Source organism: Chlorocebus sabaeus, chromosome 1, assembly GCF_047675955.1.
Source record: "Chlorocebus sabaeus isolate Y175 chromosome 1, mChlSab1.0.hap1, whole genome shotgun sequence".
NCBI classification, from domain to species: Eukaryota; Metazoa; Chordata; class Mammalia; order Primates; family Cercopithecidae; genus Chlorocebus; species Chlorocebus sabaeus.
The window spans coordinates 56,637,046-56,660,102 of record NC_132904.1 but is presented as its reverse complement, the minus strand read 5'-3'; the positions used below and the strand labels follow the sequence as shown (position 1 = coordinate 56,660,102).

General features: G+C 52.6%; 1 protein-coding gene across 4 annotated transcripts in view; it reads right to left on the bottom strand.

Moving 5' to 3' along the window:
- Positions 1-902: 902 nt before the first annotated feature.
- The window catches only part of LMO1 (LIM domain only 1), a 45,679-nt gene continuing 23,524 nt past the window's right edge, over positions 903-23,057 (bottom strand). For 3 of the 4 annotated variants that reach the window (XM_037999755.2, XM_037999756.2, XM_008007747.3), the window contains 3 exons: positions 7,125-7,338; positions 3,765-3,890; positions 904-1,445 (listed from right to left, as the gene is read on the bottom strand). In XM_037999755.2, the coding sequence (XP_037855683.1) occupies positions 1,340-1,445; positions 3,765-3,890; positions 7,125-7,338 (446 nt within the window). In that variant the 3' untranslated portion in view covers positions 904-1,339. Of the gene's footprint in view, positions 1,446-3,764; positions 3,891-7,124; positions 7,339-11,912; positions 12,059-23,057 lie in introns of those variants that run through there. The other variant, XM_073018656.1, reaches the window with a different exon arrangement.

Sequence of the window (23,057 nt, the reverse complement as noted above, 5' to 3'; positions counted from 1 at the left end):
CTGCCTTGAGCGAATCTAGCTCAGCGGGGGAGGTGGAAAACGCCCTGATGCCTGCCTGTCTGCTGCAGCTGTGGCTGGAGGTGAGTGATGGGGCTTGCCCACCTCCACCTCTCCTGCCTGTCTCTGCCTACACACTTGTCTACTTGTGTGTCCATCCTTCCCGCCTGCAGCACATATCTGTCTGACCATATGTGCATTGACTTGTCCATCCATGACTCTCTTAAGTCATCACAAGTGGCCTTGTGTCCCGCAGAGGGAACTGGCCTGTCCCAGGTCTCCGCACAGCATTCTGTCCTCACAATGATGTGCTTTGTTTTCCTGGCTTTCCCCGCAACATGCCTTCCACTTTCCACCCCCACAGCAAGCTCCCCGAGGGCAGGGACAGTGTCTGATCTATGATTCATTCTCACATCTGATTTGCTCCAGGACACCCCCGGTTGCAGCATGGGATTGAGACATGGAGTTTGTTGAGGTTTGCTGACTGAATAAATGGATGCCTCCAGACTGCATGGGCTGAGTCAAAAGGAAACAGGATTTTTCTTGCTCATTCAGAAGAGCAGAAAGCTGGGCCCCAGCTGCTCGCAGAGACAACAAGTACTGTCTGTCACCCTAAAAGCGAAGAGAGGTTTCAGCATGGTGCTCCCATGGCAGAGGACACAAGATTTGTGGTCCTACTGGGGAAAAGGTCAGAGCTGGGTCTCCATCTGTGCCCTCAGTCGGGGGTCTCAACAGAGGGGATGGAACACAGGGTAGGGAAGGCTTCATCTTGCCCCTTTTCTTGGGGACCTACTCAGGGCCAGAGTGTGTGCTCTCCCAGAGGGAAGACGCCTTGGGTCTCACCTCTGGCTGGAGCTGGGGTCTCTGAGTTGTCTCGTTCCTCCCAGCTTCTTCCCCTAAAGCCAGCCTGTTGCTCCCCTGCCCGGCAACACAGCACGTGCCGGAGACCCCCACCCTGCTCTGTGCTCTGCCCTTGAGAGGCAGAGGGGAGGGGCCCCAGGTCTGTGTCAGTCATGTGAACAACGCAGAGTAACCTCCCGGAAACATTCATAAGTTTAATCCACGCCAGTAATAAAATCGCATTACATTTCTCATAAAATAAATGTTCCCATTTATATACAGAAGACAGACTGTACAGGCCCAGCCTGGCCCCAGGAGGGGTCATACACAGACGGGCGGTGGTGGAGGAGGAAGGGCCGTCCCTCCCATCGAGGATGGAGAAGTTCTAATGTGGCAGGAGAGTGGCTGGCCAGCCTGCACTGGCAGAGTGGCTGGCTGGCCGGCCAGGCGGGTGGGCAGGCGGGCAGATGGACAGACGGGCCTGGAGGCCAGGCGCCGGGTGTTACTGAACTTGGGATTCAAAGGTGCCATTGAGCTGCCCCTCCTCATAGTCCATCTGACACAAGATCATGTTGTTCTTCAGGAAGAATTTGTCTCCCACACAAAATCTAGAAAATCCAAGCGAGAGAGAAAAGCCATGGAAAGATCCCAGTGGGTAAGGGGGTGCTGCAGACAGAACCCGGCCTGGCCTAGGAGGTGGGCTGTGTGGGAGGTGGTGGGGGAAGTTTGTTCCTCGAACCTTCCATAGGGGACTGCCTAAAGTCCCCACAGCACACCTGGGCAATTCCCCCAGGCCAGCCCCAACCTTGGCCAGGCCCTGTAGCCTGGAGTGGTAGGACAGACAGACAGTTGGGCCACAGGCTTCCACAGTCAGGTCTCCTGTGGAGGTGAGTGTAGGATTAGGGAGGTTGGTGGAGAGGTGCAGGAACAGCCTACCCCAGTCCCAGAGAGGGAGAAAGGGAAAGGACAAACAGAAAAAGACCAAAGAGGGAGACAGATGGAGAAAGGCAGAAATGGAGCCGGGCACAGTGGCTCATGCCTGTAATCCCAACACTTTGGGAGGCTGAGGTGGGTGGATCACAAGGTCAGGAGTTCAAGACCAGCCTGGCCAAGGTGGTGAAACCCCATCTCTACTAAAAATACAAAAAAACTGTAGCTGGTCATGGTGCTGGGCGTCTCTAATCCCAGCTACTTGGGAGACTGAGGCAAAGAATTGCTTGAACCTGGGAGGCAGAGGTTGCAGTGAGCCGAGATCACACCACTGCACTCCAACCTGGGCAACAGAGTAAGACTCAGTCTCAAAAAAAAAAAAAAAAAAAAAAAAAAAAAAAAAAAAAAAAAAGGCAGAGATGGGTAAGGAGGGAGGGATAAAATGGTTGTTTTTACCATCCCTCTATCCCTCTCCCCAATTTAAGAGGATGGCTCAGTACAGGGCATTCATTCTTCCTCTAAACAAAATCGGTAGGTTACCTAAAGCATCCTTCTAGGAGATGACCCTGTTCCAGTATCTCCTTTCCTACCCAAGGAAGATCCTTCGTTGGTCTCCTAGTCCTCCCCAAGTAATGGAAGATTCCAGTCCTTTCCCTAAAGATGTCCCCAGGGTGGGTGAAGCCTTTAGTGAGACCCCAAGGATCGCTGGCCTAGTTCCAGCAGATTCCAGTCGCACCACCAGGTGGCGCTGTAAGTTCACTGAGCCCTCCTAGCACCAGGTCTGACCAGAGCCCCCAGCCAGACCAGCGTGCCCTGTAGGTCCCTCTGAACCTCACTTCAGGGAGCACTTGTATGCGTTCGTACCTGACCTGGGGGCCCCTGAGAAAAGCGCCTGCCTTCTGGTGCTAGGCCCCAGCCAGAACTAAAGGGCTCTGGCTCCTTAGGTCCCCAGGGACTCCCACAGGGCTTAGGGCACAGAGTTGGGGCCAAGAGACCAGAAAAGAGGCTGGGCTGGAACCAGAATCACAAAGGTTGGGTGAGGAGAGAGTGGCCACTCCCTAAGGGGACTTTGCCCTCTAGATTTGGGAACCCCTTCTCACTGGAACGTACGTGCGCACACACATACACATACTACACACTGGGTATGGGGGTGGGAGGATACGTCATCCCATGCACGTGCACATTTCAAACACATATACAGACTGGGCTCGGTGGCTCACACCTGTAATCCCAGCAATCTGGGAGGCAGAGGTGGGCGGATAACCTGAGATCAGGAGTTCAAGACCAGCCTGGCCAACATGGTAAAACCCCATTTCTACTAAAAATACAAAAAAAAAAAAAAAAAAAAAAAAAGAAGAAGAAAAGAAAAGAAAAGAAAAGAAAAATTAGCCAGGTGTCATGGCACACGCCTGTAGTCCCAGCTACTTGGGAGGTTGAGGCAGGAGAATCACTTGAACCCGGGAGGCAGAGGTTGCCGTAAGCCAAGATTGTGAGATCACGCCACTGCACCCCAGCATGGGCAACAGAGTGAGATTGTATCTCAAAAAATAAAATAAAACATGTATGCACACGCATACTCACCTCATCATGCACACACATTGCACATACACATATACCCCCATTTAAAAACACATGTACAAATGCATATTAATTCCATCATGCATATGTGCCCACTTGCACATGACATTTACAAATACACATGCATGCACATGCACACTCGCTATGCATACACAGTAAACTCATGCACACCTTCATTATATTCACACAGAAATGTGCCACACAGATGTGCACACCCAGTATTAAAGTGCACACATTTGGCTACCAAGCTTACACACAAAACACATAAAGCACATGCACGCTCATAACCTGCACGCACCACCACATACACACATGCGACCTGCATTTGCTTGCACGCCTCCACTGTGCTCCTGGCCCATCCCAGCAGGCCTCAGACTGGCGTCTGGGGAGTGTGTTGGGTCTGCCAGTCCAGCACTGACCTCTGGTTGCAGAGCTGGCAGGCGAAGCAGTCGAGGTGATACACGTTATCCCGGGCCCGCATCACCATCTCGAAGGCTGGGATCAGCTTGCTGCAAGCAGCACAGTTCCCTGTAGTACCAAAGAGCCTGCCGAGGGAAGGGTGCAGAGGACTCAACAGCATTCTGGGGAGCTGGGTGGGCAGGGGGAAAGGAGTTGCCTCTATCCAGGGTCCTTCCCATCCTTTAACTTGTGGGCTCGGCAGGTGGGCTCATGCAATAGGATGAGAGCACCAAGGGCAGCATTTAGATTCCGCCCTGACATCAGGCTGCCAAGAAATCGGCACATCCCCTTCCAGGGAGGGTGTGTAGGGGGTCAGGAGTTGGCTGTCACTGCCTATCCCAAGACTCCCTCCCAGGCTCCCACAAGGGTCCTCAAGCCCCAGAGCCACCAAGAGAATCCTAGGCTGGGCCCTGAGCAAGGGATCCAGAACCACACAAGCCTGAATTTCAGGGGCAGAATGTGAATCTTGGGTTGTGTGCCCTCAGGCAAGTCAGTGAGTCTCTCTGAGCCTCATTTAAGTCATCTATAAAACAAAGTCTGAAACATACCCTTCACGGGGTAGTTGTGAAACCTGTTGTAAATTCTCAGTCACGATTCAGTAAGCAACCACCTAGGTAGGGTTCACTGTGTGTCAGCCACTATTCTAAGAACTTTACAAAGATTAACTCTTAATCCTCACAGCAAACCTAGGAGGTGGTACTATTGTTATTCCCCATTTTAAAGATTTAAAAAATGAGTCACAGAGAAACAACTTGGACAGTCACAGGGCGTTGGTCCAGAAGGCATGCTCTAAACTACTGTGTGACGTGCTTTTCCCACCTTTGACATTACAGTGTTTATTATTCTATTTTTTAAAAATACAGATGGGGTCTAACTATGTTGGCCAGGCTGTTCTCGAACTCCTGGCCTCAAATGATCCTCCTGCCTCAGCCTCCCAAAGTGCTGGGACTACAGGCGTGAGCCACTGTGTCTTGCCAAAATTAAAGTGTTTTATTAAATCCTTTTCCATCACAAACTCACTGTTTCACTTGCCTAAGTCCCTTTTTTTTCCTTTCTCTGAACCTCAGTTTACCCTTCTGTAAAATAGGGATGGATGATGCTATTCAAAGATGCTGTAAAACAGAACTGATGCCCAAAGGAAGCACCAAGGACATCTGGCACAAATGCCTCTTTGAGGCAGGCATCCCTCCTCTCATCTGCTGGCTGTAAAGCTCTAGGGACAGGGAGTTTACTCCCTCCCCATGCAGGCCAGCCCTCGGCTGGATGTCCCAAAGGTCTGAGCCATCCCAGCTCCTCCTTGCTTCTTTCCTACACACAGACAGAGCAAGCCCCAAGTGAGGCAAGGAGGCTGAGAAGAGGGGGGCCCCTCTAATCCCCAATTTGTCCAGCTCAAGCTGAGGCACCTGCAGATGAGCTTGGCTCCATTATTCATCAGCTTGAGCTGCCTGGTGGCTCAGATTAAGGCAGACAAAGGCTGGGCCACAGCATCTGCCTGCCAAGAGGGGCTTTTCTTGCCATCAGCCCAGGAACAGTTGCTGCAGAGGGCGCAGGCTCTGGACAGCCATTCTCCTGGCCTGAGCAGCTCAAGGAAGCCACGCTCCCATCCCAGCCCACTGGTCTAGCTGGTCCTACAGTCATTCCTTACCTCTGCCAGAAGAAAAAAAAATTACCTTCCATCCCTAGCAGCTGGAAGGCCCTGTATGCTTGTGGGTGCTTTTTCCTGATAAGCCCATTCTGCACTGTGGGCCTCTCTCTCCAAGTCAAGTGGACCCATCAGCTGGTCTGCCATGTTGTCCTAACCTGGTAGGCTCAGCCCCCAGGTGATGCCCTAAACCTCCAGACATGGAGGCCCCTTCTAGGTCCTCAAGGGGTGAATCCCCAGGAACATTCTTTTCTTTTTTGAGACAGGGTCTTGCTGTCACCTAAGCTGGAGTGCAGCGGCACGATCACAGCTCACTGCAGCCTCAAACTCCTGGGCTCAAGCAATCCTTCCACTTCAGCCTCCTGAGTAGCTGGGACTACAGGCGTGCAGCCACTACACCTGGCTCTTTTTTTTTTTTTTTTTTTTTTTTTTTTTTTTTTTTTTTTTTTTGTAGAAACAGGGTTTTACCGTGTTGTCCAGGGTTGGTCTCGAACTCCTGAACTGGAGCGATCTGCCTGCCTTGGCCTCCCAAAGTGCTGGAATTATAGGCATGAGCCACCATGCCTAGTCTGAACATTCTTCCTTAACCCCTGCTCCTGGCCTCAGCCTCTCCCCTCCGGCCCTGGCAAGGAGCATTGAGTCACAGATTCTGTTTTACTACATCACTTTTAAATGCAGGTGTTAAGAGAGAAGGTGCAGGCAGGTCAGTCAAAGAATCTTTGGGGAAGTGGGGGAGCTTCCACTGATAACCTCCCCCTTGCAACATGCCCAGACCTAGGCAGAGGGAGCCCCATGAAGCCTTTGCCCTGACCTGTTAATGAATGTGATGAGCCCTCCTTCCCCACAAGCCCAGCCACCATCCAGCAGCCTGCGACAGAGCCAAATGCAGGTGCTGGGTCTCAGCCAAGGCCCTGCTTTGTGGCCTCCTTCCAGCCTTGCTGATGTCGTAAATGGCCTCAGGGAGGGTTAACTGGGGGAGGCAGCCCCAGGGAATAGGATCCAGGTTGTAGGGAGGGTGAGTTAGAGCTCAGAGGAATGCAAGGCAGGGAAGCATTGTTCTTTCACCCTTCACAGGGAAATAAACTGAGGCTAGGAGAAGATTAGGAGCCACAGACTCAGAGCTAGTTCCGACCCAGGTCTTGAAGCTCCAGCATCAGTGGCCCTGCTCCTAGGATATGGCTGCCTGCCAGTTTCCCTGGGCAAATGGACGCCTGCTCCCAAGGACCACCTGGAAAGGAAAGTTGGGCACTGGGACAGGGAAGAAGACTGCATTAGGGAGGAGGGGCCCGGGGAGGTCAAAGCTTCCACACCTGTTCTCAAAGCCCCTCTGAAGTATCCCCTCCCAGATTCCAGATCAGGTGGGTCAGAAGCACCTGGCCAAGGCAGGGGGTGGGGGGTGGTGGTGGGGAGCAAAGCTGGGGCCCTCGGAAAGCTTAACTTAGGAGCCCCAGGTTACAAATGCCTGCCCTGAACCTGTGCTGAGCACTGAGTCCAAGGGCATAAAGACCTGGGCCTTCCCTCAGGTATCTGGGGCAATCAGGGCAGGGGCAGGACGGTCAAGAATGGGGGGGCACACAGGGTACTGGGTCTAGGGCCGGGGCACAGTAACACTAGGGCTGAGGATGGGGGGCTTTCTGATCAGGACAAGGGCTTGCGAGGCCAGGGGTCGGCAGCCCACCTCAGGTAGTCGCGTCGGCACAGGATGAGGTTGGCCTTGGTGTAGAGGGTGGAGCCCACCTCGCCCAGGCGACAGTCACAGCAGGCACACTTGAGGCAGTCTTCGTGCCAGTACTTGTCCAATGCCTTCAGCAGATAGCGGTCCTTGATCTTGCGGTTACAGCCCGCGCAACCCTTCTGCTTCCCTTTGGGCTGAACGGAGAGCATCGGCACGCCTGCAGACGGACAGACAGACAGGAACGCAGGATGGGCCCTGTAGCTCTGGGCGTCAAGGAATATCCCCCAAGAATGGGGAGTTCACTGCTTCTCTCTGCTGCCCCCTCTAGGTTTGGGGCTCCCAGGAGCCCTCACTTTCTCCCCAGTAACCTCTTTCCCTGGCTCTGGGTCCTGCCCTTTGGGCTGCGTGGCACAGCCTGTTTCCCTGGCCCTGTGAAGGTCCCTCCAGAGGCTGCTCTGCTCCAAGGCACGCACAGACCCCAGGCCTAGCCTCCCTGAGCTGTTCTTCCCCACCCTGGCCTCTGTCCCCTGTGCGGTATCGCCCGGAGAAGCCTGAAGCTCGCCATGTGAAGCCACCATCACATTGGCTCTTTCAGCAATAAGCCTAAGAAATGTAGTCTCCTCAGGCCCATGAGATCCTCTAGAACCCCCAGATCTTTTTGCCAACTCATGTTTCTCCAGCTGAAATGCTACAGCCTCTTGGTCTATCCATGTAGAGCTGTGAAGGCATCAAGAAGGAAGTGAGACACTCTTGGGACACTCCCAGGAGGGAGCAGAGGCTCTGGGGCTCCTGGCAGGTAAGAAGGGGCAGCTGGCAGGGCCTGGCTGGGGCTCTCCTTGGGAATGCTTCATACCTCACCTGCCCTGGCCTGGGGGAGGGCAGGCTCTGAGCCTCTGGATCCTTCCTCATTCTGCCAGGATTAGGATCTCTCAGCCATCAGCACCTCCCAGCACCCATACCGGCTTCCCAACATACACACAGGCACCAAGTACAAAGGGCCCAACATGATGTTCACCACAGAGCGGAGCCTCCATCGCAGCAGGTAAGCGTGTGTGCTCGCGCACACCCCTCACACACAGGCACGATGTGCAGGTGTGGGCATGAAGTGACAGAGGCATGGATTCCTATTCCCTTCTCCTGGGACCACAGGGACAGTTGAGGAGGAGATGGGGACAGATGTCGTCCAGTAGCCTGGACATCCATGTGGACCTGTGAGACTGGGAGGGAAGTGGAGAGGACCTCAGAAGCCCTGCTCTGTGACTTTACAGGCCTGTGGGAGTTGCCTGAGAATCCTTGTGAAGACAGGGAGGGTGTGCATGCTCTGCTCCTGACCAAGGTGCAGGCTGGATAGGGGCCCATCCCTCCTCACCTCCCCAGCTTTCCAACACTCCCCTGGAGTCAGTCCTTCTACTGGCCCTGTCCTCTCCAAAGGGTTCCTGCTCTCTGCAGGGCTCTGGCCTTCCTCCCATCCCCTGGTGTCCCTCCCATTCCCAGCCCTCCTCACTGCCCCCAACCCAGAGTCTGAACGGTTAGGCTGCTTCCCTTCCTTTTGCTTCCCCCCTCCTTGGGCATCAGGGGAGGACCAGCCACAAGAGGCCTTGGTCTCAGAATCCACAGATGTAAGGTCAGAAGAGCCCTCAGAGTTCTTCCAGTTAAATGCTCTCATTCTACAGATGGGGAACCTAAGGCTCAGACAGTTACAGGGCATTGAGTCAGCCACCGTCAAGCTGGCCCCAGGACTTCTTCCCCTCTCCTGTGCTCACTGTCAGCCCAGCTGGCTCCTCAGACTTCTCCTGGACAGGTGAGGCTGGGGAGCGGGCACTCACCCACAGGCTGCAGTGCGCAGGGCCAGTGGGCTCCCTCCTCCTCCTCCTCCGTCCAGTCCCCGCAGGGCCTGTCTGTTAGCTGGGGAGTTTGCTGCCTAATTTCCTTAATGCAGTTCTAAAGGTTAATTGGTCTGAGAGAGGGATGGGGCACAGGATGACTCTGTCCTCGGGCCTGCTTGTGTCTCTTCCAGCAGGGCCCAGCTGGCACAGAGCTCTGAAAGAGCCGAAGGAGGGCAGCTGGGGAGCAGGTACCCCTGAGAACTGAAGGGGTTTGCAAGGCTCCTTCCAAGTCCTGGCCTACAGGGAGGTGTGGGGACATGGGGGAGGAGTTAAAATAGCTGGATGGGGAAATGAGGGCCTCCCAGGGTAGGACCTGGACCAGGGTAGGGCTCCATGGGCAGGACCTTTGTCCCTAGGCCCTGTGCAGGGAGCGTGCAGCCAACAGAGCTATGCATTCAAAAACCGACTGGGAAGATCTTGGGCCAGGCCCCCACTACAGCCCCTACAAGGCTCACATTCCTTTTGCTCAGCCAGGCTCATGGCAGGCCTGGCTCCCTTCCCAGCGGTCCTGAGCCCCTCCCAGGACTCTATATTTGGGCTATTACCAGAACATGGGTGAATGGCTGGAACCTCTGTACTCAGGGGAGACCCTAGCCCACGAAACTATAGCCCAGCATGAAGGGAGACAGTGAGAGAGCCCAGCACTTGAAGCAGCTGTCCCACTCTCTCTTCCATCTACCCTGGCTCTTAGACAGGCTGGTCTTCCAAGCTCAGACCCTAGCATGTTTGTCCTGGCTCCTGCAGGGCTGAGAACTCCAGCACTAGTCGACAGTCTCTCCACTGGAGGGATCTGGCACCTACAGGGCCCTGTGGAAGCCATGAGGGGTGCAGCTACCAGCTGCCACAAGTCCCCCTCCCTGCTGCCTGTGCCCAGGCCGCCTCTGCACAGGCAGGTTACCTTAAGACCTGGACACCCCTCTTCCGGGATGCTGAACTGATTCCTGGCTCTGGAAAACTCTTACAGAAGCCACACAGCTTCTGCCAAAGTGTACCGAGGAGGCCCCAGAGCATCTAGAGACCCTTGGGTCTAGAGACCTCCTGGCAAGAAAGGCTGGCATCCTGGGGGAAGCCTGAGCCAGGACAGCACCGTGGGATGGGCCTGGGACCAGACTCCAGGTCTGTAGTCCTCTGGCTACGGGGTCCAGAGCATATCCCCTGGTCTCTCTGGGCCTAACTTCCTTCATCTGCCTGTAAGAAAAAGTGAAGCAATCCCTTGCTTCTCACAGGAGAGTGGAAGAGCTCTGGGGGGTCAAACAAAACAGTGGAGACAGCCTTCCTTCCTCATGGGGCATCCATGCTGTGTCTGCTCTCACCAGGCTGATCCAGGAGACTTGAAAACACTCCTGGAAAGGTGGAAGGGCTTTCAGGAGGGGCTCTGCAGTCTCCTGTTCCCCAGATGGAGGGATCAGCTCCCCACAGGGTCAGGGCCCTCCCTCCTGCTCTGCCTCCCCCATTCCCACCTAGCCCCCCACCCAATCCGCCAGCTTGCCCCTCTGCAGACACCTCTTCCCTCCCTCCTTCCCCAGCCTGGCTCTGGGACCTGAGCCTCGGGCCATGCACTTTCCATTAAGGAGATAGCATCCCTTTGCTGAAGTCCATTTGGGATCCATTTTAGTGTTATCTAAAAATCAAATCTACATGGTAATCCTTTTAATGTACTCCTGAGTTTAGAAAAAAACGGCTTTGCGCTCCTTCAGGAAAGGTTTTAAAGCATTACCCAGTAATTACTACTCACCCATGAAAACACTGATACTTTACAACGGATGATGCTTGCGCCGACACGCACGCCTGGGCACACACTCAGATGCATGCGCTGGGCCCAACAGAATAAACGAGTCCACTCAACCCAGGGTCACCCCTAAGTCTCAGGACATGGGGGGAACGACATTGGAGGGGAAACAGGTGAACTCCAACCCCTACTTCTAGCAGGGGGTGGAGGCAGGGCTGCTGGTGGAAGGAGGCAGCCAGGCTCGGAGAGAAGCCTCTCAGTCTGACTCATCTGGCTGCCAGACACTCACCCTCCGCTCTTTAATCTGGGGGAAAGCCAGACAGTCCAGGTGACGAGGAGGGACTGCCAGAGGTCATCCTGCCCCTCCCACTCTCTTCCTCCAGCAGGGAGGTGAAATGCCCTCATCTTCACATGGACCCCAGAGTAGTCCACTAGGCCAGACCCAAGTCCCCAGCAACTCCTGCCCACCTGTCCCAGCCCAGTTGCCCCTCAGCTCCAGCACGTGGACTTTCTGAAACTGCCAAGCCCACAGGTTCCAGTACTACCAGTGCCTCTGGTTTGGACGGCACCCTGGGGGGACACCTACCCCAGTGAGCTCCTCCAAGGCCAGTCTTCCAGCCCAGAACATCTACCTCACCCAGTCCCAGGTCACTCCAGGCTCTTTCCTGTGGCTCTCCTGCTGGGAGCCACTGTAGCCACACCCTGGCAACTCCACTGAGCATCTGTAGCCCCTCCCACACGCCAGTGTGTCCTGCTTGGCACTGCTGGCTCTGCTCCCTGCAGGATCCTGGAACACAGCTCCTCTCCCTCCAGCAAATAGATCTTCTTTGCTTGTGTCCCAGGGCCTTCACTCTGTACCACTCCAGGAACAAATGCCTTTGTCCTTCCCATGCCCACTGTCCCCAAAAGGTCAGAGTCAAGAGCGGGACTGAGGCTAAGAGTTCAGACCTTGAAATCAGAGAGCCTAGTTTCAAGTCTGGGAACTGCTCCAAGGAGCTGGGGGACCTGGATTAAATCCTCCCACCTTTCTGACTGGCATGTGTGTACTGGGGGCCACAATGGTCTCTTTCCGCTCAGAATGTGGTGAGGATAGAATGAGGTTATGCACACGAGGCCATAGCACAGAGTCTGGTGCCCAGGGCACAGTGAACAGGAACTGATAGTATTAACACTCACCCCAGGATACCATCCCTGCTCAGCACTTGCTTTCTTTTTCTTTTAACATTTTCTCTCTTGACATAATTTTGACACTTGCAAGAATAGTAGAAAAATATTAGAAAATATTAGAAATATTAGAAAATAGTAGAAAAAATAACCTGTAAACCCTTCACCCAGATTCCCTGTATATAACATTTTACCACATTTGATTTATCCACCATCTTTCTACCTACTCCTACCAACTTACCTATAATTTTTCCCTAAATCATTTGAGAGTTGGTTTCAAACAGGAAGCCTCTATATCCCCTAATACTTCTGGTTTACAAATGCTTTACTGAAAATAAGGACATTCTCTTATATAACCACAGTGCAATAATTGAAACCAGAAAATTATCATTGGCATAATATTATTATCTAATCTATAGACCTCATTCAGATTTTACCAATTTCTTCAAAAATACTTTTATGGAAAAATCCTGGGCCCTGCATCGCATTCAGTTGTCAAGTTTAGTCTACTTACATCTGGAAGAATTCCTAAACCTTTCTTTTGTGTTTCAAGACAATGGCGTTTTTGAAGAGTACAGGCCAGTCATTTCATGGAATATCTCCCAATGTGGGTTTGTCTGACACTTTTGACTGTGTGACCTTAATTCACATTTTCTCAATTTTCTTTTTTGTAAAATGGGTATGAAAAGAGTACTCATTTCAGAGTAATCATGAGGAAGAACGGAGTTAATTTATGTGATGTGCTAAGGCCTAAGGCCACAGTAAAATGTGAACTCTGATTAGTGTCACCCTCCTCAATATATGGGACAGGATAGTGAGAGACACTTATTTTGAGGAGCAACGAACTGATTTGATTGTTCTACTGTGGTTGAAGTCACCCTGGCACTGGCCATAGTCCAGCTCCACTCAAAGGCCAGTCTAGTGGTCAGTGCAAGTATATGTAGAAGGAAGCCACCGTATCTGTCCAACAGGCTGTTCCAGTGACCAGCCGTGTGGGAAGCAGTTGCTGTGGCCATGCAGAGGGTGACAGCTCCAGGGCAGGACCCTCTGGCTGCTCTGGAAAGAGCCCTGGAGGCAGGCGTAGCCTTTTTCATTTTTTGAGACAGGGTCTTCCTCTATCTCTATGCTGGAGTGTAGTGATGTGGTCACAGCTCACTGTAGCCTCAACCTCCCAGCTGAAGAGATCCTCCTACCTCAGCCTCCTGTGTTGGTGGGATCACAGGCACATATCACCAAGCCAGGCTAAATTTTTGGGGGAGGAATTTATTTTATTTTATTTTATTTTTAGAGACAGGGTCTCAACTATGTTGCCCAGGCTGGTCTCGAACTCCTGGGCTCAAGCAATTCTCCCACCTCAACTTTCCAAAGTGCTGGGGTTACAGGTGTGAATCACTGTGCATGGCCCTTGGTATTTCTCATAATCTCTCAACAAGCCTCGATACTGGTTCCAAACCAGCAGCCAGGCATTCTCTGGCCTGGGCTGGGGAGACTGAGCTGCAGGCCATCTCCAGAGCTCACACAGCCAGCACAACACAGCTGCTACTGCAGCTTTGGGGCTTCCCTTTCTCACCGTGGGTACCCGAGCCCTCCTCTGGGGCCAGCAGGGAGCCTGCACTGGGCAACCTGCAGGGAGATGACAGTGACTGAGCACCTCCCAGTGCTCTGCCTCCAAGAGCTGTACCCACAACCATTATGACCCCCATTTCACAATGGGAAAACTGGGGCACAAGAAAGCTTGCTAACTGATCACAGTTAGTAGGAGAAAGAGCTGGCCTGTGAACCCTGGCAGTCTATCACTAGGGCCCAAGTACTTGACTCCTGTGCTGTGCTGCAGGGCCGCATGCTGAGGGGGGCTGTGCTGCAGGGCCGTGTGCCGGGGGGGGGGGGTGGGGAGCTGTGCTGCAGGGCCGCATGCCGGGGGCGGGGTGGGGGCTGTGCTGCAGGGCGGCGTGCCGGGGGGGGGGGGGGTGGCTGTGCTGCAGGGCCGCATGCCGGGGGCGGGGTGGGGGCTGTGCTGCAGGGCCGCATGCTGAGGGTGCTGTGCTGCAGGGCCGCGTGCCGGGGGGGGCACTGTGCTGCAGGGCCGCATGCTGAGGGTGCTGTGCTGCAGGGCCGCATGATGAGGGGAGCTGTGCTGCAGGGCCGCATGCTGAGGGTGCTGTGCTGCAGGGCCGCATGATGAGGGGAGCTGTGCTGCAGGGCCGCATGCTGAGGGGAGCTGTGCTGCAGGGCTGCATGCTGAGGGGGTCTGAGACCCAAGCAGGAGACTTCACAGAGATTAGGAGACACATGAAAAGCATGCAGATGCTCACCACACAGCTGCAGGACACATGCACAGCAGCACACAAATACTTCCCCATGTCCACGTGATCACACACATACACTAGGTCCATGTGAGGAGGGACTGTATCTGTTTTATTCTCCCCACAACAGTTTTATTTCAGTTCCCAGCACAGTGCTGGCATACAGTAGGTGCTCAGTAAGTTGCATGAAAATACATACCCATGCGTCTAAGCACACACATGCATGTGTGTGTATGAGCACACTTTTGGGTGCACTCATGTAAATATACACTTATGCACAGATGCACACATATGCACAAGCAGCTGCATGCACGTTTAGTCTCTAAGACTACAGTGTTAAAAAGTGGAACAGCCCTTAGAATCAAGCTCTGATTTCAACAAAACCCACAAGTAAGAGACCTGAAGATGGAAGGAATTGGAAGAGCATGAACCCTTATTGTTACCCTCATGGACCCACGTGCAACATCAGACATTACCCAGAAGTTCAGTCCCACAATCCTCATGCCTACTTCAGCTGCTGGAGGTGGGGAGACTCACTCTCTGGGTCCTGGGGGTCTGAGTCCCTGTCACCTGTAAGGTGCTTTGCCCGCCTGGGCCCACCCCCAGGCCTGGGAACTGCAGAGTAGGATCCCAAACCAAGCCTACCAGCAGCCCCTCCTAGGCATCAATCCTCTTTAATAAGGAAATTTGAAAGTGTAATCTAATTCTGCAGAATCTCTTTAAATCTCGTTTTCTCAGAAGTAACTTCATTTCGCACGGACACATCCAGCCTTGTGAGAAGGCCTCCATTTCACACCAGTTTTATCTCCACAATTTCTCGTCTCACTGCACTCCTATTCCAGGGCCTTGCCATGCGGCAGGCGAGGCCTGAACTAATAGCATTTCCTACTCATTTGGAATCAAAAGCCAATGAGAACAACTGTTGAAACGCGTGGCTACAGCCACCCAGAGCACGCTCGTTACCGCCCCTCTGCACACCCACTTGCAGGCAGCGTGTTCACTATGAGGATGAGGGAGAGAGGCAGGGGCTCCTGTGGCCTGCAGCTCCCCACTAGGGCAGGGAGAGGAAGGCTGAGAGGCTGGGTTCAGCCCATGGAGTGGTGGTCAGCTCAGTGGAGGGACTGGCACCTTTGACTCTGGTGCTGCTTACCCCTCAAGGGAGCCTGTGGGAAGAGGCGGGGTAGTGTAGGCCCTGAGACTGTGGGCCTTGCAGACACACACCCTCGGCTAGAATTCTGGCTTTGGCACTTCCCAGCTCTGCCTCAATTTACTCACCTGCTAAATGAGGACAGCCCACTTTAAAGGATTGAGGATTAAATTGGATAATGAACATGAAGTACTTATAACAATGTTTGGCATAGTAGCATAAAGCAATTAGCTGAGAAAATTTAGGTGTATCTCATGACCCAACAATTATATTCCTAGGTATATGCCCAACAGAAACGAGAGCTTATGCCCATCAAAACAGATGCACAAAAATGTTCATTGATGTTTTCTTCTTAATAGTCCTACACTGAAAACAACACAAATGTCCATCAACAGTAAAACAAAATAAATTATGGTATATTCGTACAATGGAATAGTATGTAGCAATTAAAAAGAATGAATTACTAATACACACTACCTGGGTCAATCAGACAACATAATATTGAATGAAAGAAGCTAGACTCAAAAAGGTACATACTGTATAATTCCATTTATATGTAGTTCCCAAACAGGCAAGACTGATCTGATGTCAGAATAATGGTTACTTGGGGTGAGGTGGGGGACATATTATCAACTGACAGAAGGACAAGGAGCCTGAGGTACTGAAAATGTCCCATGTCTTGATCTGAGTGTTCATATGGGTACATACCTGTATAAAAATTCACTGAGCTGAATATTTGAGCCTTGTGCATTTAACTGCCTATATGTGGTACCCAATTTAAAAAAGGAGCTGAGATGGAGATGCCCTCATCAGAGCTCTGTATGCCTTTCATAAACCCCACCATTTACTCAGCAGTCACTGTGCCAGGTGCTGGGCTAAACCATCTGATAGTGTTGTCTCAGTGAATCTTCATATTAACTCTGATGCACTAAATGATTACCCCCATTTCACAGATGAGAAGACAGTGGCCTGGGAAGTTTCAGGTCATGCAAGGTCATGCAGCTAGAAGACTGCAGGGCACAGATTGGAATCCTGGCCTGTCAGACTCCAGAGTTCAAGTTCCCATCCAGCACACCCCCAGGGCCTCCCTGCACATCCCGGATTCTCTAGTGCAGCCTGGACGCCAGATGGTGCTGGGGTCGGGACTGGGGCCATGGTGAGATCAGGGCCTGGGCTAAAACCAAGAGGGATGACTATCCATGCAGGGCACTGTCTCTGGGTGGACCACAGGACTTTCCCACTCATCTGTTGATCCTTCAAATGCTATGACTGCTGTGGGATCTTGAAAGGGCTTCTGGGCAGAGCCAGCAAGGGGACATGGACCAGAAAGTAAGTAGACAGAGGGCACAGGGCTGGGAAGGGAGCAGTGGGCCATGTAGAACTAGAGTCAAGATGTCTGCATTGCAGCTTTGAGAAGGACAAAGAAGCCTTGAGATGGCACATGTCCTCAGGAGGAGGTTGGGCTGGGGGCTCCAGATCCAGGGCTATAATGATAGCAGGAGCCTCAACCAACAGCCAGGGCCTTGTGTGTGAATGAGGGGATGGGTAGGGTGGGGAGCAGAGAGGTCCTGGAGACAGGCCCAGCTCAGGGTGAGACATGTGGAGCAGAAGAGGTCCTGGAGAGGGGACTGGTTCAGGGTGAAGTCCAGCAATGCTTGCCTGCTCTAAGTGCCAAGCTCCTCCTGCATGCTAGAGCCCATCACAGGAGGGAAGGCCTAAGGGAAGCACTGTCCATTCGCACCCCTAGCACCTGCAGCCACCGTAGTCATGTTCAACCGGATGACAGTTCAAACCACATTACCCCTTACTGAGTGCCTGCTCTGTACCAGGAACATATGCTTGTCATGACCCTGAGTGCAGAGAAATCATCAACTTGCCCAAGGGTAAAGCCACCAGCGACCAAGCGAGGCTGCAGATCCAGGCTGCTGGCCAGGAGGCATCCATGCCCTGCCTGCTGTGTCCCAGGGCCAGAGGCAGCATCACATCATCTTTTCCTCAAGCAATGGGGAAAGTAAACTTTCACTTGGACCCAATCTGGACCCTACCAAAAGAAGACAGCTCTGAAACACTCCTTGCAGGAATACAAAACACCCCTTGTCAGGGAAAGGTTGGGCCACTGATCCCCAGAGCCCCCCAGAGGGGCCATTTCCTGTGCAGGAGTACAAAGTGGGAAGCTTCATATGCTACATTTTTGCAGTGCGTTTTGGCGAAGAATAATCTATCCTTAGGAATACTGCATCTAAAGCCTGAACCCACCATGACATAAAGGGACTGAGGAGTTTCCACACATCCCCCACAGATCTTCCTTGTTGAGGGAAGCTGAGTCTGGTTTGGGGCAATAGCAATAGTCTAAGGGACTGTCTTAGTCTGTTCAGGCTGCCATAACAGAATACCACAGACTGGGTGGCATATAAACAATTGAAATTCATTTCTCACAGTTCTGGAGGCTGGGAAGTCCAGAGCAAGGCACCAACAGATTCCATGTCTAGTGAGAGTCGCTTCTTGGATCATTAGATGGCCATCTTCTCGCTGCATCCTCACATGGCAGAAGGGGCAAGGGAGTTCTCTGGGGTCCCTTTTAAGAAGGCACTAATCCCATTCTTGAGGGTTCTGCCCTCATGACCTAATCACCCCCAAAGGCCCCATCTCCTAACACTATCACTTTGGGTGTTGGGACTTCAACATAAGAATTTTGGGGAGGCACAAATATTCACATCATAGAGAGCTTGCAGGAAGGCCTGGATGTGATTCTGGAGCAGGTGTGATGCAGTCTGCTCTCACAGCCTCACATAATTTTCTATGGTTCTTTAGTGGGGGAAATTTAGAAACATCAGAAGCTGCATGTGCTCACTGGAGTTTGTCACTTGGAATGAGGCTTACGTTAATTGCATCATTATCTGTAATGTGTTCACCTTCTCCAGGATGGGTATTGGCATTTTCTTTCCATTCTTTGGTTGTCTCTAGAGTCTCAGACATAGCTCAAAAGCAACAGGTCCAAAGCAGGATTCCTGATTTCTTCCCCAAACCTCGCCCCTGTACCCTCACCCAGACTTCCTCCCTCCCACGCCATCATCCACCCAGTGCTCTGGCCAGAAACTCAGTGTCGTCCTCAGACTTCCATCCTCCTCACCCCTTTCCCTGCCAACTCTTGCTCCTCATCCCACCTGCATCCTCCATTTCCACAGCCATCACAGTCTCTCGACGCACTATGAGCATAGCATGATGTCTGGTACCCATAGCCCATTCTTCACACGGCAACTGGAGGGATCTTCCAGATAAACCAGGGCAGGTCACTGCTCAACTTGGAACCCTTTCATAACATCTAATGGCCTGAGAATAACATCCAGACTCTTCACCCAGCCTGTAACATCCTCATGTGGTCTGGTGTCTGCCTTCCCCTCCCACACTGTGCTCCAGCCACACTCCAAACTCCTTCCTGCCTCAGGGCCTTTGCACATGCTATTACCTTCCCAGAACACCCTTCCCTGCCTCTGCCTCTGCATATACTTGGCTCCTTCTCATCTTCAAGCTTCAGCTTAAATGTTATCTCCTCAGAGAAGCCTTTCTTGACCTCCTTATTTCCTTATTTAAATGAGCTCCCCACACTTCCCTAATTTCCTTCTGAGTTTTTCATCACAATTTGTCATTGTTTTAACTTTTCTGTGAGTTTCAAAAAAAAAAAAAAAAAAAAAAAAAAAACCTCTGATTGGGTACTCTCCTAAGAACAAAAATCCCATGAAGGCTGTTCTTGGGGGCTTATATGTCTTGTCCACTATTGTGTTCCCAGTGTTGAGTTCCCAGTGATGTTCCCAGTGTTGTTCCCAGTCATTGTTTAGCCATCAGTTCAATTCATGCATGAAGAGACTGGATTCTATCCAGATATTACTGGCAAGAGTCTGCTGGCCAGAGTGGGCCAATTCAGATAGGCAGGGCCGCCAGAGATGGAGCCTTAATCAGGCTTGTTGCTGCCCCTGTGCCACACCCCCTAGGTACCTGTAGCTATGTGGCCCTAACGAACAAAGCAGATTCAACCACAGCAGCTCCTGGGTCATGGCTGCCACAATCCAGGCTTTTGAGAAGCCATCCCAGGGCTCCAGCTGAGGCACGACAGCTCTCATGCAAATATAAACCCTTTATCTTTTAGATAAAAGAGGAGCCAAAACACATCCTCCAGCCCCTGCCTCCACAGCGAGCCTCCCTTTACACATAAATACCCATCTGAACCGTCAGGAGCACCAGGTGTCTCTGTAATTTCACCCCCGCCCAGACCTAGCCTTCCCAACTCCCTCCCTGAGGGTCTTCTTGGCTTACAAAAATGGCTACTCTTCCCTGTCAGCATAGTCTGAGTCTCCGGGGGCCAGTGGGAGAAAGTGGCCCCTGGAGTTTGCTACAGAAAAGCCCCAGGTCCAAGCCTTTCTCGATCTGTAGCCTCCACCAACCCTCATCCCATCCTGGGCTGCTAAAGCCAGCCCCTAGGTTCCTTAACAGAATGCCGCTTGAAACTGCACAGCTGTGGGGACCGGTGGAGAAGCATCTGGAATCTGTGTTTTCCTGACAGCAACTCAGCTGCTCCCTGGGCACCCTCAAAGCCCGCGTCACCCATCTAATGAAACAGGGCTCCCAGGAGGCCTGCAATCTCCACAGAGGAGGAGGACATGGACTCTCAGACGAGTCTCAATTTCACAGCATCAGGGACGTGAGCACCAGCGCGCTGAACCAGAAAACGAGAGTCTGGCAGGAGCTGCAGACACACCGTGAGCACCAGGGGATGGGAGATTAGGGCCCTTCAAAATCAATTTTGAATTCAAACTTTTAAATGCGTTCTCCAGGCACAAAGAGGGGACCCTCCCAGCAAGCTGAGCCTAGGCAGCTGCTGGGTCCTGCTTCCTTCTTGAAGCTGCCAGAGCCCATCTGCTAGCCACTGGGCTGGGTGAGGGGAGGAGGGGCTGGGGGTTAGGAGGGAGACTCCAGGCCCCACCCCCAGGAGCAGCAGGGATGGGAACCCCTTTAGCTGTGGCTGAGACAGCACTGCCTCTGGGATGCCTGCCCGAGGCATTGCCCCAGGGCTTCCTGTTGAAGCCCTGGGGGTTGCTTCAGCACTTCTTTGCAGACCTGGAGAAGAGAGAGACGCTGAAAGCAAGGCCCGCATGGGCCAGATCTCCCTTCAGCCTCCCGCATGACTGAGGAGGCTCAGGGAGCAACCGTGGATGAAGCCATTTAGAATATGAGCTTTGGAATCAGACAGTTTGGGATCTGTATCCTAGACCAGCCATGGGCTCCCAGGCAGAAGATCCTTGTTCAGAAGTGAATGTCTCTTCTGGCAACCTGGTGGGAGAAAGCCTGCTGTGTGTCTTGCAGTGCAGCCCCTGTAAAGTGAGAGTGGTCTGAAGTCCCCAAGTGCAAAGGGAAAGTGTCATCCTGTGTGAGAGTCAGCAGGGTGGGCCAGCTGCTGGGCAAGCTGGTGTGGCCGCAGGCCGCATTGTCCACAGCACAGAGTCTGCAGCCAGGGAGCTGACAGCCATGCTGTCTGTCATCTGTCAGACCACGTCTGGAGTACAAGTACTGCCTGGGCCCTGCACCCAGGTGAGGCGGACAAGCAGGCACAGGGCAGTGGGCCTCACCAAGCCAGAACAGACTGCTCTAGCCAAACCCTTGAGAAGGACCCAGGCCTGCAGTAGGAAGGCCTTTGGAGGCATGAGCCCACAGAGGATGTTCCTGGCAGCTTCGGCTGCAGCCTCCCGCTCCTGCCTGGGTCCCTGTTGAGCCCCATTTGTGCCTCCCAGCCTATCATTAGCTCACAGTGCGTGCATTCACCATCTCTGGGTGGGGAAGCTGGTCTATGACAAGACTCTTTGAGGTCACTGATTCCCTCAGCCCCAGCCCCAGAGTTTTCCAAACCCCTGGCTAGCTCCCAACTTTAAGCCATACTCCTGACACATACACATGAATGAGTGTGAACCACCCTGTGGGTAAGAGACAACAGAATGCAGCCACCAAGGCCTCGGGCCAGCAGGGGCTTTATAGGGAGCCCTTTCTGGAATAAGGAGCACCAGGAAAGGAGGCTGGGGTCACCAGATCACATATAGGAGAGGAGGCAGGGACTCCCCAGCCCCTCCCGGCCCCTCCCAGCCCCCAGCTTGGGAGTGGGCTGCTGGCTTTGCAAGGAAATGACAACATGGACCTGATAATGCTCCTCTTAGTTACAGCATAAACTGTGGCAATAAAGCGTACCTGGGGAATGTTTAGAGAAAGCACTAATGATTTCTTCCCTAGTGGTTAATAAATTCACTTCCAGATCAATTTGTTCGCGATAGAGCCCTGTGAGCAGAACCCGCAAGGCGGGCACAGCCGAGTGTGTCTTTTTCAGTATAAATGATTTATTACGATGATTAGCGGCACATAAACAATTTAAAATACACTGCTAATTAGTTTGGGGAAGAAAGGAGGGGAAAAGCCACACTGCCTCTCTCCCCATTATGTTCTACTTCCCTAAGTGTGTACTTTTTAATTAAATCCAAATGTCACAATACATTTAAAGTGTTTTATTACCACTCGGGCTAACTGAGGCAGTCACGCAAGCCCCCCTCTCAGGCATCTGCAGGCTGGCCTGGGGGTAAGGGCTGGGGGCACCAGCAGAGCTTGTCCACAAACTCCCAACATGGGAAATCTCTTGAGAACCCTGGGAACCCCTCGTGGTTTTCAGCAGCACCAGGTCAGAAAACACTGGGCCTTCCCAGGGGACTCTCCACCTTCTGCTTACCTTCCTGGCCAGCCCAAGTGAGGTCTCCTCCTTAGAGCTTGCTCTGACCAGCCCAGAAGCCAGCCACGTCTCCCCAACAGTCCCACAGTACGCTGCATCCTCTTCACCCCTCCTCGTGTACCCTATAAACTTCTACCAGCTACTTTCTGTGTGCCTGGCATCATGCCCAGCACTTCATGTACAGCATCTTCCCAAGTCCTTGTTGCAGTGCTATAAGTTATAATTATTGCTTCCATTTTGTGGATGGGGAAACTGAGGCTCAGAGAGGTGGAACAACTTAACTAAAGTCACACAGCTAAAAATGGACTTTTGTAGCATCCTTTTCTCTCCTATAGCATGCTCTGCTTCAGAGCCTACAACTGGCCATGTCTGGGCCCTGCTTTGCTTAGAGACACATCTGAGGCAAGGGTTCAGGTCAGGGACTTGGACTCTGGTAAGTCTGGGTTCAAGTTCAGGCTCTGCCATCGACCCACATTGTGAACTCAGTCAAGTCATTTAGCCTCTCTGAGTTTCGGCTTCCTCATCAGCAAAACTAGAGCAATAACATTCAACTTGCAGGGCTGAAGAATGAAAGTACCTAAAGCAAGTAGAAGTCCTTTGCTATCCATGACATGCTATGCAAGTAGTAATTTTTTTATTATTATTATTTTTAGACAGAGCCTTGCTCTGTTACCCATGCTGGAGTGCAGTGGCGGAATCTCAGCTCACTGCAAGCTCTGCCTCCCAGGTTCATGCCATTCTCCTGCCTCAGCGTCCCGAAGAGCTGGGACTACAGGCATGTGCCACCATGCCTGGCTAATTTTTTGTATTTTCAGTAGAGATGGGGTTTCACCGTGTTAGCCAGGATGGTCTCGATCTCCTGACCCTGTGATCCACCTGCCTCGGCCTCCCAAAGTGCTGGGATTACAGGCATGAGCCACTGCGCCCGGCCCGCAAGTAGTAATTAT